The sequence below is a fragment of the Emys orbicularis genome, chromosome 2 (genome assembly GCF_028017835.1).
Source record: "Emys orbicularis isolate rEmyOrb1 chromosome 2, rEmyOrb1.hap1, whole genome shotgun sequence".
NCBI classification, from domain to species: Eukaryota; Metazoa; Chordata; order Testudines; family Emydidae; genus Emys; species Emys orbicularis.
Genome location: NC_088684.1, coordinates 236,606,954 through 236,621,285, shown reverse-complemented (window position 1 = coordinate 236,621,285; position 14,332 = coordinate 236,606,954). Strand labels below are relative to the sequence as shown.

Below are 14,332 nucleotides of genomic sequence, written 5' to 3'. Positions count from 1 at the left end.
CTCCACACTCAGCAGCCGTCCTTCTAGCTGAACTTACTACATGGGATTCCATTCGGGGACCTGTAGAGGGGTTTTGTTAGGGTCGCCCCTCTCTGGGGCGGCTGGGAGCCAGGCCGCCTCACTACTGAGGTCCGCTGAGTCAGGGAACTAGCCGGGTGAGGCAGGAAACAGTCAAGGGCTGAGGCCCTCAGGAAGGGGCTGAGCTAGGGTTACCATATTTTAAGTGTCCAAAAAGAGGACACTCCACGGGGCCCCGGTCCCGTCCCAACTCCGCCCCCTTCCCTGAACGCTTCGCCCCCCTGCTCCTCCCCCTCCCCTGCTTCCCGCGAACATTTGATTCGCAGGAAGCCTGAAGCAGGCAGGCAGCAGGTAAGCTGGGGCTCGGGGCGCGAGGAGGTGCGGCCCAGTCCGGCCCCCGCAGCCGAGCGGCTCCCTCCGGCGGCCAGCTCTGGCCCCAGCGTCGCCGGCCTGGCCCGGCTCGGCTCGGGCCCTGGGGCGCCGGCCCGGGTTCCGGCCCCGCGCTGGCCCCTGCCCGGCCCACAGCCCTGGGCGAGCGGCGCTGGCCAGCGGCCGAGCCGCCCCTGTCCCAGCGGCTCTGGCCGGCTTGGCTCGGGCCCCGGTTCCGGCCGAGCAGCTCCGGCCCTGGCAGAGCAAGCGGCGCCGGCCGGTAGCCGAGCACCCGCTGGCCCCAGCGGCTCCGGCTCCGGCCCCAGCGGCTCCAGCCCGGACCCAAGCCCCACGACCCCTCCCTCCCTATTTTCCCGGACATGTCCGACTTTTTGGCAATTCCCCCTGGACGGGGATTTGAGGACCAAAAAGCTGGACATGTCCGGGAAAATCCGGACATATGGTAACCCTAGCTGAGCAAATAGTTCCAGAACAAGCCCAGGCCCTGGGTCAGGGCGGGGCGGTAAACAAACAGTCTAGAGCTCAGGCCCCAGGCAGGGCTGAGCAAATAGTTCAGGAACAAAAACCCAGACTCCCGGTTCTGGCATCTGGGGCGAGGGGGAGACTGCCACCCGTAAGTGGGGTGGCAGGGGGGGACGCAGGCCCGCCCACTCCACTGCGTCCCAGCCCGGGGCCCTAACAGCAGCAGGCAGCCTGTTGCTGTGTCAGTGAGGTTCCTGGCCGCACACTGACATCGGCTCTGGGTGTGCCGCAGCCAGACTAGGGTCGGCTGCCCCCGGGCTACTTCCTACCTCCCCCTCTAGCAGTACCTGCGTCTGGTCAGTGTCCTCCATGGAATCAAGCACCATGGGCTCCTCAGGGTACTTGGCGAGCGGTAGTCTTGGCAGCTCCTCTGGGTCGCTTCTCTCCGGTAGGCTTAACAGCTTCTCCGGGATCTGGTCGGCACCAGGCCTTGACTGGTATGGCCAGTCCTTGGGTCGGTCACAGGCTGCAGGAGTCTCCCCAGCGGGAGCTAGGCCCCCAGCGTCTGGCTTCTCTGGCAGCCAGGCAGCTTCTAAGCTCTGGGGTGGGGCTTTTGTACTTCCTGTCCTGCGCTTTGACCTTTGGAGGGCGGGCACAGGCTCCAGTGGCTCCGCCCACTTTGGCATCCAGAGGGGCTCGTACCTCTCTGGGGTGGCTGGAAGCCAGGCTGCCTCACTACAGGACCCCATTACCACATTACCTGAATTGGCTAGAAGAGTCATTGTTGACAGACATGAGGCACTTCCTCCCTGTGCCAAGAAACTAAGCGAGCTAATACCATGATGCACCATCTCCTGCTGGAAACTGTAACACGTGACTTATTTGTGAGGGGATTTTTTTCAGGCTGTTTATTTAAGAAACAAAATTAACTAATATAAGTTAGAATCACAGTAATATCAAACACCCACACATAGGTACATTGCATTCATGTGTTCCTGTACAAATATAGTTTATTTCCACTTGCTTGCAGGCAATCCTAAAAACCTGGTAGAATTTTTTTAAAAAGTCCAATGCCAACTCTTACATTTTGCTCTCTGCTCTAATCCAGAGATACTGCACAGCCCAATGCAAATGAAGGAACACTACAATACATTAAATAAGGAATTAGAGTAGGTTATCCTATTCATTCTCATTTGCTCTCATGAACCCTACAATCCAGGTGAAAAAACAATAACTCTCAAACCTCAAGTATGTGCCTTTTGGGTCACATTTTCAAACAAATGAGGTGCATACACATTTACCACAACTGTACATATAAATCAAGTAATTGCTTGTGAAAATGGCTAATTCTGATAATTTGCATGGGCAATGATCTGATTTGTGCATATAATCAGCCTAATGTTCTTCATTAAGAAAGGTGCTTGCCTGATTGTTTTCTGAAGTGCTTTTGTTTGAAACTTGTCATTCATGCTTATATGCATTGAAAAAGTTTTATAATCATTGTTTATTTGCTATTCGTCTTGGGAAATGTTAAACTACAATAGTGATTACATTGCTATATCTTCCAATTATTAACAAACATATTTCACTGTTTTCATGTTTTCTATGAATACATTACAACGTTGGTATGTTTTTAAAATTCAGAAGATTATTTTAATAGTCCAGATCCATTTATCATGTGAGGGTGTGAAGCCAGAACTGTTCAGGATATAGGAATGGTTCCCCAGGTGCTTTGGAAGGCTAATCAGTAATGACACTATGAACCTGATTCACAAAGAAACTTAAGCCCGGTGAATATCCCTAGGATTTGTCTAGAAAATCACTGGGATTCACAAAGTTTGAGTTTGGCGCCTGGATCCCTATACAAAGAATGAGGAGAGATGGGCAACTCAGATGGGATTCACAAAAGCCAGCATGCTAGGTGGCTCTGTGCCTAAAATTGCCTAAGGGAGATGCCAAGCTGAGGGGTGTGTACTAAGCCCCACCCTCTCTGACCCACAAAAGCTTATGCCCAAATAAATTTGTTAGTCTCTAAGGTGCCACAAGGACTCCTCGTTGTTTAAGTCCAAACTGCCTCCCTCTACTTGGGATTCTCAGCTGCTAAGACTCTCTCTTGGCATTAGGCACCTATGCAGTTTTGACAAGAAGCCAAGGGTGGGTGGGGGAGAGGAGCTTCCTCATAATGTTTACCCCCATGGTTGTGATGCTGTCCTGGAATCTCTCAGGTGAGTGCGCTAGCCACTGGGTTGTGGGATATTCTGATGTTGGATTCCCTCCCACTCTCCTGTTGAAATTGTTTCACGGTAAATAATTTTTTTTTTTTTTAAACATTGGAGCATGGGGGACTGGATCCTGGATCTAACCACCTGACTACAGAGTCTTTCTTTTTCTCTCCCCTCCCCCCCTCAAAATGGTGAAGCTGTTCCTATGTGGATAAATAATGAAAGAATCATTGGCCCAGAGAGACAGCAAACATGAGAAACGAGTTAGGCACCTTCAAGATTTGGGAGCAGCTGAGTGGGGGCTTTGTGAATCCCAGTGAAGCCTGATTCTGTGATTTAGGCACCTAAAGTGACAGTTAGGGCGAGATTGACAAAAGGACTAAGGTGCCTATCTCCTTAGGGAATGTTGCTCAAATCAGATGAATTACTGTAGATTGCTAAACTCATTTTGCTGTGCAGTATATTTATTAAAAATGACTTGCGCAATCCAAGATTTAGCTTTTCCATTTTAAAAGGTAATTCTATTACCTTTATTACAAAGCCACGTATGCTTACATCAGGTATATGAATTATTAGATTTTCCAGCTTGTACATAATTCTTTTTTTGTCTCCCTCACCTATCAATTACATAGTCTGAATATCCACCAAAGAGGTTTAACCTGCTTGTATTCTTTTTTACTGCAGTGGCTTAGCAGCAGCAGGTTTGTGTTGGATATTTGATTTTAACAGGCTTCAGACTTAATTGTAAAAGGGGAAAAATAATATTTTGTACTTCTATGATGCCTTCAGCCAGATGATCACAATACACTTTACATACATTAATGAATTAAGCTTCAGAAGTTAATGATGCTACTTCTCCATAAGAAATATAAATGCTGTGAAGATGAAATAGAATTATCACACTCTGGCTTAGTTTGCTGACTTATGTTCATGGCTTACAAACAGATAAGTTAGATAAAAACATAAAATACTCTTTTAGTACATTTGCAGTCTAACACTACTTTTATTCTTAGAATCTAAAATTTTAACACACACAACCAAAACCAGAGAGAAGGGAAGCAGGCTGTTCCGTAAGACAGAGAAGCACAACTCACCCTACCTTGCTGTTAGCTGGCTCTTTCCAGACTGACTCTGAATGTATGCTTTCCTACAGAGCCCTGTAGCCTGCAAGCAGGACCAGGAAACACTTTAATTTTAAGGGAACAACCTGCAATTCTAACACGCCTTTCAAAAACATCACAGCTAGTTGTTGGCTTGTTCGTTCTGTCAACTTTGTGTTCTTTCCAGTGGATGTCTTGGAAAATTTGGGTTTGTTTTATGCTGTAGTCCTACAAAGTGATGTGCATAGATGGACCCCTGTACCTGCGCAGAGCCTCATTGACTTCATTAGGTTTCCTCACGAGGTGCAGGAGTCAGCCCACATACAGCACTTCACATGACTGGGACCTAATGGCCAGCTTTTTAAAGGTAGTTAGGTACCTAAAGAGGTAGATCGGCACTTTCGACAATCTCATTAGGTGCCTAAGTGCCTAACTCCCAGGGAAATCAACTAGCTGCTTAAAAATCTGTCCCTAAGTGATTTAATTTTTCCCTGAGTGAATTAATTATGCATTTTTGATTGTTAGTCTCTGCATTGTTTGAGTATTATAACTATTTGTCATATACTTCATAACATTTTAGAGATTCTTGAAAAAAGCCTAGAGAAAAAAGCTGGCCGTAACTATGGTCCTGTAGGAAACAAGAAGTTGATTTATTTTATTGATGATATGAACATGCCTGAAATGGATGTGTATGGAACAGTTCAACCTCACACACTGATTCGACAGCACATAGACTACGGACATTGGTAAGCAATTACTACTTGTTTTATGCTAAATCAAAATTTTATTGTTATGGGCTAAAATCTGTAACCATTCTTCCCATGACAAAGAAAGAATTAGCACAAGTTTTAAACTTCTAATTTAGTTTTACTTTATATTTTCCATAGAGCAGGAAAATTGTGTTATTATTGTGATGGTTACAGTGGCAGAGTTGGGAGCAAAGGAATATGCATAATATCCTTTTGCCGTAGCTGGCTATGGAGGAAGCTGCTTCTTAACTCCAGGAAATCAGTGATTGACTTTGCTCTAAAGCATGAGCGTTGATAACCCTTGAAAATGTTTATCCTTGCTTGTGTAACTGCAGATGATGATATTTTTTGTTGTTCATATAAACGTCTATTGTTTTTTATAAAATCCTATTACACTCCTTGTCCTGATTATATCATGCAGATGTGAGTTCCATAGGGTAACTATAATAACTAACTGCCTAAACTAATTTCACTCTGTTCTTTAGCTTATTTGGTTGAATTCTTGTGAACCCTTCATTACATTCTGCTTTTCTCCATTTCCTGTCGTATTCATTAAAACTGCTTTGATAGGTTCTAGGCTGAGCTCTAGAAATAGAGGGGGGAACATCTATAATGTGTTCGGACCTTTAATAATATAATAATTGTATGGTGGTAATGCCGAGGAGCCACAGTATGGTCCAGAACCCCATTGTGCAAGGTGCTGTACAAACACAGAACAAATAGTCCCTCACCTGAAGAGCTTAATTCAGGATATCAAGAGTGTCTAACTACAAAAGACCATTTCAAAAATGAAGATGAGGATAATCCAAAATTAAAGGAAAACTGTGTCATCTTGCACTGTTCCTTCAGAAAATCTTTCCTCTGTCCCAATGAGGCAGGCTTAGTTTTGCCCTTTACTTCTTTCATGTAGGAGGGTACCTTACGTTAGTTGTTCTTACTGCTGATTGGCTTTCCAGAGACACCCAGAGAATGCTTTCCTCTATTGTGACGGACCTGAGCGGGGAGGGAGCAAGTGAACTGATGAATGAACAAGCAAACATTCTGTTAAAAAGCTATTGCCAAGACACACACACAAGCACACCTCTACCCCAATATAACGCAACCTGATATAACATGAATTCGGATATAACGCGGTAAAGCAGTGCTCCAGGGGGGCGGGGCTGCGCACTCCGGCGGATCAAAGCAAGTTCAATATAACGCAGTTTCACCTATAACGCGGTAAGATTTTTTGGCTCCCGAGGACAGCGTTATATCGAGGTAGAGGTGTGTATATATATTTTGGCGGTATTGAAAGGGTTAATGTGCCATCTCAATTCCTTCTCCTTCACTATGTGGACACTTTTTTCATATATTTACATTTTAAATTATTTGTTCTTTCTCCCTACTAGGGAGTTAGGGACATATGTCCCTTGGGAACTATGCAGCACAGGGAAGTTTGGTGACGGCCTGTGTGTCTCTTCTCTTTCCTGGCACATGTTCTTTGTAAGGACCCTCATCAGAGCTGGGGCTGGGATGAGGTGTTAGTAACCCAGACTTTGCACCCTCGATAATCTGTATGTTATTCCCTGATAACCAGAAACTTATATGCTCAAACTCTGTTAACTATTTTTTTTTAACATGATCTTAATAAAATTTTTAAATCTTTGCTATTCCCAAGTCTTTTAAAGTAGATTCAGTTTAACTCAGTAAAGGACATAGGAAGAAATATAGTGTACTCAGAAATGACATCTGATGTCTTCTGAATAGCTTCAGCTATTCAGGGGAAAAGACAAGCAGAGAGGAAAGTGAATATTTAAGTCTGAGATATCACTAATGCAGTAGACTCAATCAGCTCCAACTCAGAAACCTAATACTTTTTAGAGCCATCTGCCCCAGGTTATAAATTGCCCTAGCTTTAGATATGTTTTTAGAAAATGTTCCTTGTTTCTGATTTTAAATATTATGAACATGTAAAGCTACTGAAGCTATCTTCTTTAAACTTGGCTTGATTTTTTTTAAAGTCTCAGTTCTATAGAACAAGCTGAGTTAGGAGAAAGTTGACTTAGTAATTTTAAAGTTTTGAACATTTATATCTGGTAAATTAATCCTAAACCAGAGTGTACTTATCTGAGTTCTAATCAGAGTATATGGGAAAGGTACATTTTTCAAATGCTTAGATAATTCCAAATGACTGCATTGAATTTGTTCAGACTTTAAAAACACAACCCACTCCCCTTTTGGCATGAGACCAAGTGTGGAAAACTTCAGCCCAAAATAAATTTGACAGTAGTAATGAGGAGCTGAATAAGGAGGTTTAGAATGGAAGTTGATATTCTACATTAACTATAGTGGGATGCTATATGCACCCACTCTAATAAGTGTGCATCTGTCTGTCTCTGTTTCTCTGTCTGTCTTATTTAGGGCTTGATTCTGCAAAGTGCTAGGCACGGTGTCCTCAGTCCAGAAAAGGACTTAATCTCATGTATGTGAGTAGTCACATTGACTTAAATGAGACTACTTGTGCTGAAAGTTAGACATGTATGTAAACCCTGGCAAGATCAGGGCTTATATGAGAAAGAAGGACAATACAAGACTGTATGATAAGAGGTAAAGGATTTATTGTCATAAATTTGCAATGGCAGCATTACTCTTGAGTAGAAAAGCTTATAAGTGTTTTGGTTTGTTTTATTACTTTTAAATTGGTGGCTGCTGGAAGATGCCAGAGGTTTGTAATCCCAGTGGTGATAGATTAATGGGCAGAGTGTATATAAGAAGTTTAAAGGAACTAGATAAATACAATTTATCATACTATCATCACCACATATTGGGTGTTTGAATATTGTGCTGTTTGTAATGCTGAATATAATAATAATACGTGTATCCAATGAGATGCATAGAGGTTTGTGCCAAAATTTTCAAAACAGACTCTAATTTTGGGTGCTTCAATTTTTGGGTGCCTAAGTTCAGATATGTAGTGCCTGATTTTAAGAGTCATGGAGCAGCTGCATCTCTTATTGCCTTTTTTTGAAAATATGAGTGCTATTCACTTCTAAAAATGAGACCCTAAGTTTTCCAATTTAGGCTATCAAAAATGAAGTTACCCAATATTAAATTGGGTTAAATTTGGAAAAAGTGGCCTAAATGACTTGCCCAGGTCACACAGTGAGCCAATAGCAGAGCCAGGAATCAAATCCAGGTTCCCTGACTCCTTGTCTCACGCCCCGTCCATTGGGCCATATTGCAAAAACCAAGACGTGGTCTTCTAATCACACCTATTGCCTTTTGTTGCTTTCTGTCAAATATGCTTGATACCTGTTTTCACGGTGCTCTGCACATGGAACAACTTTCCCCTTCCTCTGTGCCCAGCATATTGTTGGCTCTCTGTCTGTGATGAAACCTGCTCATTTTAGCTACTTTTACTCTACAAAGGCTCTGGGAGTATGTCTACACTGCAGGTGGGAGTGAGACTCCCAGCTTGTGTAGACAAACTTCTCATGGTAGTGGAGCTCGCTCTAGTGCGCTAAAAATAGCTGTGTGTATGTTGAAGCACCAGCAGAGCCTTGAGCTAGCCACCTGAATTCAAACTCACCCTATTCCCTGGGTCCGAGCTGGGGTGGGTAGCCTGAGTCTCCACTAGTACCGCAATGTCCACACAACTATTTTTAGTGTGCTAGTGCAAGCCCCATTACCATAAGTCTGTCTACCTGGGCCAGGAGACTCGCTCTCTGCTGCAGCATAGACATACCCATTGTGTTCCCACACTCATTCTACCTCCTTCATTGTACTGTACTATATCTGTCCAAGCTAGACTGGGTGCTAGGACCTGTCTGTATTGTAAAGAGTCATGCTAGAGCTGATTTGAAATATTTTGGATGGAACAATTTTCTGTCGGAAAATGCAGTTTTGTCAAAATCAGAATGTTTCACGAGACTAGGTTGATTTTGATGAAATTTTCAATGGGGAAATTTTGAAACAATTCCAAATCAAAACAAAGTACTTTGTATGTTAGACACAGGAGGTAATTGTCCCGCTCTACTTAGTGCTGGTGAAGCCCCAGTTGGAGTACAGTGTCCAATTCTGGGCACCACAATTTAGGAAAAATGTGAACAAATTGGAAAGAGTCCAGAAGAGAGCAACAAAAAAATAAAGGCATAGTAAACCTGACCTCTGAGGAAAGATTAAGAAACTGGGCATGTTTAGTCTTGAGAAAAGAAGACTGAGGAGGGACCTGATAACAGTCTGCAAATATGTTATGGGCTGTTATAAAGCGGATGGTGATCAGTTGTTCTCCAGTCTACTGAAGATAGGAGTAATGGGTTTATCTGCAGCAAAGGAGATTTAGGTTAGATATTAGGAAAAACTATCTAACTATAAGGGTATTTAAGGTCTGAAATAGATTTTGAAGGGAGGTTGTGGAGTCCCCATCATTGGAAGCTTTTAAAAACAAGTTGGACAAACACCTGCCAGGGATGTTCTAGGTTTACTTGGTCCTGCCACATTGCAGGGGGCTGGGCTTGATGACATCCTCAAGTCCCTTCCATGCCCTTTATTTCTATAATTCTATTACTCTCTCATTTTGTTTCTACTATATATAGATATAGATTGTTTCAATATTATCTAAATGAAACATTTTGTTAAGGTCATTTTGTTGTTTCCAAATCAAATTTTTTCAGAATTTCTCTTCTACACAAAATTCAGAATTGCAATTTTCATCCTGAGTCAGGACAAAAACAAATTTTGAAATGTTAGAATTTCTATCTTCCAATTAGCACTAAGCCATGCGCTACCTATGATGCGCTGACAGTAATTATCAATCATTTTAAACTAAAGTTGTTATATTTTCTATCTTCTAGGTATGATAGGCAGAAGTTAACTGTAAAAGAAATACATAATTGCCAATATGTTGCTTGTATGAATCCAACTGCTGGCAATTTCACTATCAACCCTCGACTCCAGGTATGGTTTCAAGTGCTATATCATAATAACCCTATATTTATTATTTAATATGTTAGATATAATGTTTAGAATTTAGCTTTTCATTGCAACAGACATAAACACTACAGACGCTTCCCAACTTACGCAAGCGTTCTGTTCCGGAACGCCTTTCGTAACTCGAATTTTGCGTAAGTCAGAAGCGTATACCCGACAATTACGCAAAAATAAATAAATAAATAAAAACCCTCCTATTTCTAGTTTACGGAACATTTTCCGTAAGTGCGGATTTGCATAAGTCGGGTTTGTGTAACCCGGTGGGCATCTGTAATTTGGATATGGTCAGTCTCTTTTCTCACCTTGAACTCCCAGTGATGCCAATAGCAGCTCTATGCTCCCAACCAGCAGATTTTATCAAAGTGTATAGATTGCTGGTCTGTATGGGTATTCCCTGTGTGTGCACATGTGCTCTATGTGCCTGAAACTCTTCAACAGCACTATCTGCTGGTCTTTGCTTTCACCTCTGCCTCATGCTCCCAAGTGAGGGCATAAGAAGCAGCCCAGACCGACTGCCTCTCTAGTTCCTTTTTACTGCTCTCAGTCTGGGAGGGAACCTTTCTGTGTCTGTAGCCTTCTAACATTCCTTTCCGACATCAACTTTATAAATACATTTTAAATAGTTGCTATTAGTTTAGTCTTAGTTAGATAATTTGGGGATCAGGATTCCTGCTCCTTTTGTTCCCCCATGTATCAGAGCACTTTGTATGCCAAGGATTCCAGGCCTCAAACCCTGCCTGGCCTGTCTTCAGAACTTCCTGATGAGTGACCAGCATGAGAGCTGCCTGAACTGCTTCTGAGGGCTTATCTTCACTACCGGGGTAAGTTGACCTAAGTTATGCTACTCCAGCTACGTGAATAACGTAGCTGGAATCAATGTAACTTAGGTCGACTTATCCTGGCGTCTTCATTGTGCTGTGTCGATGGGAGACGCTGTCTGGTTGACTTCCCTTACTCTTCTCGGAGAGGAGGAGTACTGGGGTCGACTGGAGAGTGCTCTGCCATCGATTTAGTGGGTCTTCACTAGACCTGCTAAATCGACCCCTGCTGCACTGATTTGCAGCAGCGTCGATCTCCCCGTAGTGAAGACCAGTCCTGAATCACACATTCCTTTGAAGTGTGATATCTGCCTCTCCTTTCCCTCTCATACTAAGCAGTTTTTGGAGTTCTGACTCCATAGGCATCTAATGGAGCTCTCCATGACACCCATTTTGGATCCATTTCCACTCCTCATTTCATCAATCTGAACCTCCAGCACTGACATTTTCCAGCTTGGAATCCTCCAGTAAACCCAAGGACTCCTGTGAACAGAGATATGAGGGAGGGTAAGGAGGAGCAGTCGTAAAAAGAGATAAATCATGCACAAGTCCTCTAAGAAGAGGATTACCTATCCTTTCCCCTCCCCACCCCCGGCACCGAGTGAGATTCCATGTCCTGATTTCCATAGAGATCGCTTACAAGGGTTGGGTCTTAGTCTGCATCAGAGCACGTTGTACTGGTAGCACTGGATCCACTGACAGCATTGTCTTCATCTCCAGTTGAGGTAGTGGCACCAGTCTTTCCTTCTCCCCCGGAGGATTATAGACAATACCAGGACCTCCCGAGGAGGATCACAGACACCTTTGAGATCCCATTGGAAGAGATTCAGCATCTCACCCTTAAACTTCTGAACATTCTCCACTCTACGGCTCCTTCCAAGGTGGCGTTCCTGATCAATGAGGCCACACTGGATCCTGCTAAATCTATTTGGCACACACCAGCCACCTGTGCCCTGACCCCAAAAAGTGTAGAGAAGTACTTTTGCCCTCCAAGGGAGTGGAATTTTTGTTGTTCCACCCTAACCTGAACTCTGTCATCGTCCAGGCATTTGCACCAGCCCAGGTCCACTCTCTTGGACAAGGCTATCAGAAGACAAGATCTCTTCAGCAGAAAGAACATCTCATCAGCCAGCCCACTCTTCCATATTGCAAACTACCAGGCACCGATGTCATATATTACAACAAATAGAGTCCACCAATAAAATGCCGCAAGAATGCAGGCCCCAATTCCAGGCCATCCTGGGCGAAGACAAACTGGTTGCCAGATCATCCATTCAGGCATCACTTGATGCGGCAGCATTGCAACCTCTATAGCTATGAGGAGGGCCTCTTGTTTCTAGTCACTCGGGACAGAAGGCCCAGGGGACAGTTGAAGATTACTGCTGCCTAGGTCTCCTTGTTCTTTCAGAGGGTGCAAGGAAGCAGGGAGATGGGAGGCAAGGCGTACATCAATGAATACATCAGGAAGTCTGACCAACCAACCCCTAGGCTTGAGAGCCTGAGCTGCAGCCCAAGTCGCAATGTCCATACTGCTATTTTTAGTGCGCTAGCTCATTCCTTGCTAAAGCGAGTTTGTCTACCGAGACTGGGAGGGTCGTTCCCAGCCGCAGTGTAGACATACCCTGAGTGGCACATAGCAGTCAGCCTCTTTGCCTCAGTCTGTGGGAATTATCAGGTGGTCATTGACTTCACTTCTGTCTGCCCTCAGAATAACAACAATCTTATTTTTTTTCTTATTTTTCAGAGACATTTCACAGTGTTTGCTCTGAACTTCCCATCTGCTGATGCCCTGAACACCATCTATAGCAAGATCCTTGGTTTCCACTTCCAGAGGCATGTTTTTAATCCATCAGTGTTAAAGAATGCTCCAGCCATGATCCAAGCAGCAATATGGCTTCATCAAACTATGGTTCAGAACTTTCTGCCAACTGCGGTTAAATTCCACTACATCTTTAACCTAAGAGACCTCTCAAACATCTTCCAGGTCTGTATCATAGACCGACTTTCACTCTAGGTATAACTTCTTATTATTAATAATATTTATTTATGTTTATTATAGTAGTGCTTAGGATCAACCAAGAGTAACCATTGTGCTAGGCACTGTCCCAATAGTAACGGACAGTCCCTGCCTTGAAGAGTTTACAATCTAAATAGACAAAACAGACAGACAGCAGGAGAAAGGGATGTAATGCTCAGAGTGATGGTTTTCAAACATCATGTTAAGGCTATGATTTTGGGGATGGTGGTGAGGTTTTGTTGGGAGGGAAGTGTCTAAATGAAAATACAAAGGGAGAGGGGATGTAAAGGTTAGAAGGTGGGGAAGCAAAGAAGGGTGGGGGAGTGAGGCTGAAGTAAAGAGATTGAGGCTAGGGAATGGAGAAAACAGCCAATCAGTGCATGGGAGTACAGAGTGAAAACTGGATTCTGCTAGCTCCTGCTAGCTTGAGAGTTTTTTTGTGGGGTGGGTTGGGAGGGGGGAGGGAGTGATGGGTCCTCCCTGGAATATTCTCTTAACCAACCTACATGTTTTAGGGGGGAGTGGTTTCTGCATGGGTCTGGTCCCACAGAAAAGAAAGGGTACCACTCCCCCCAACACGCACTGTGGTAAGTAAGCTAATTCAGTGTGTTTTGTGCATATGTCATCAAAATCTTTCTCAAATAGGAAGTAGTTAGTTTTTTTATATCGAATACTTTTTCCCATTAATATGTGCTTTCTAGTCTGACATAATATATGGGCTTTCATCCTTGTACAAATAGAAGGAGAATTTTAGGACCTAGCATTCTGAGACTGTAGCACTATCTGTAACTTCCAAAACCGCAGGCTATGATTTATCTATTGGAATGAGAATTAACATGTAAGGTAACAAGGAAAACCTTAAGTCTTGGTATACTGATGTAAATAATTCACTCTAGTGAATCAGAAAACTTGCAAACTCCTGTAATAATTCACATAGTCCATTTCATGATGGAATAATTCTCATGTGAGGTGCTCAAGGCTGGAATTCTGAAAAGTTAAATAGAAGGCAGGAAAGAGGTGAGTAGTGCTGAAAATATTAACGGGACCATCACTAACCCACACTTCTGTAAACCTCAAATGCACACAGAAAATGGATTTTTGTGTTTGCAGTTCACCGAAATACTAAGGGGATGCCTGTACTACAAGCACTACAGTGGCACAGCTGCAATGCTGCAGCTATGTTGTTGTAGTGCAGACACCTGCTACCATCGCTGTAGTAAATCCACCCCCTCGAGAGGCGGCAGCTAGGTCAATGGACGAATTCTTCCATTTAACCTAGTGGTGCCTACACTGGGGCTTAGGTTGGTTTAACTTTATCTCTCAGGAGTGTAATTATTTTTCTCATCCCTGAGCATCCCCAGGTCAGCCTTAGTTTTAGATGTAGGCCAGGCCTCCAACTCACAGACTAGTGAGATTCTGTTGCTGTGCTGAGGCAGGTCGAACACTTGTGATATGTTCCTATGATGGAGTGTACCAGGCCTTTGTTAGCCCCCTGCTGGAGGCCCCATGGTCTTACCACACCCAACCCCAGGAAGGAGCAGCCAATCAGGACCCAGCAGGCTCAGATAAAAGGAGCTGCAGGGTCTGA

At 43.8% G+C, this 14,332-nt stretch overlaps 1 protein-coding gene across 1 annotated transcript in view; it reads left to right on the top strand.

Moving 5' to 3' along the window:
• Nucleotides 1–14,332, top strand: part of DNAH11 (dynein axonemal heavy chain 11) — a 274,673-nt gene that overhangs the window by 127,658 nt on the left and 132,683 nt on the right. Inside the window, exons 47-49 of the mRNA XM_065398425.1 lie at nucleotides 4,773–4,938; nucleotides 9,774–9,876; nucleotides 12,472–12,711. Of these exons, the coding sequence (XP_065254497.1) occupies nucleotides 4,773–4,938; nucleotides 9,774–9,876; nucleotides 12,472–12,711 (509 nt within the window). The remainder of the gene's footprint in view (nucleotides 1–4,772; nucleotides 4,939–9,773; nucleotides 9,877–12,471; nucleotides 12,712–14,332) is intronic.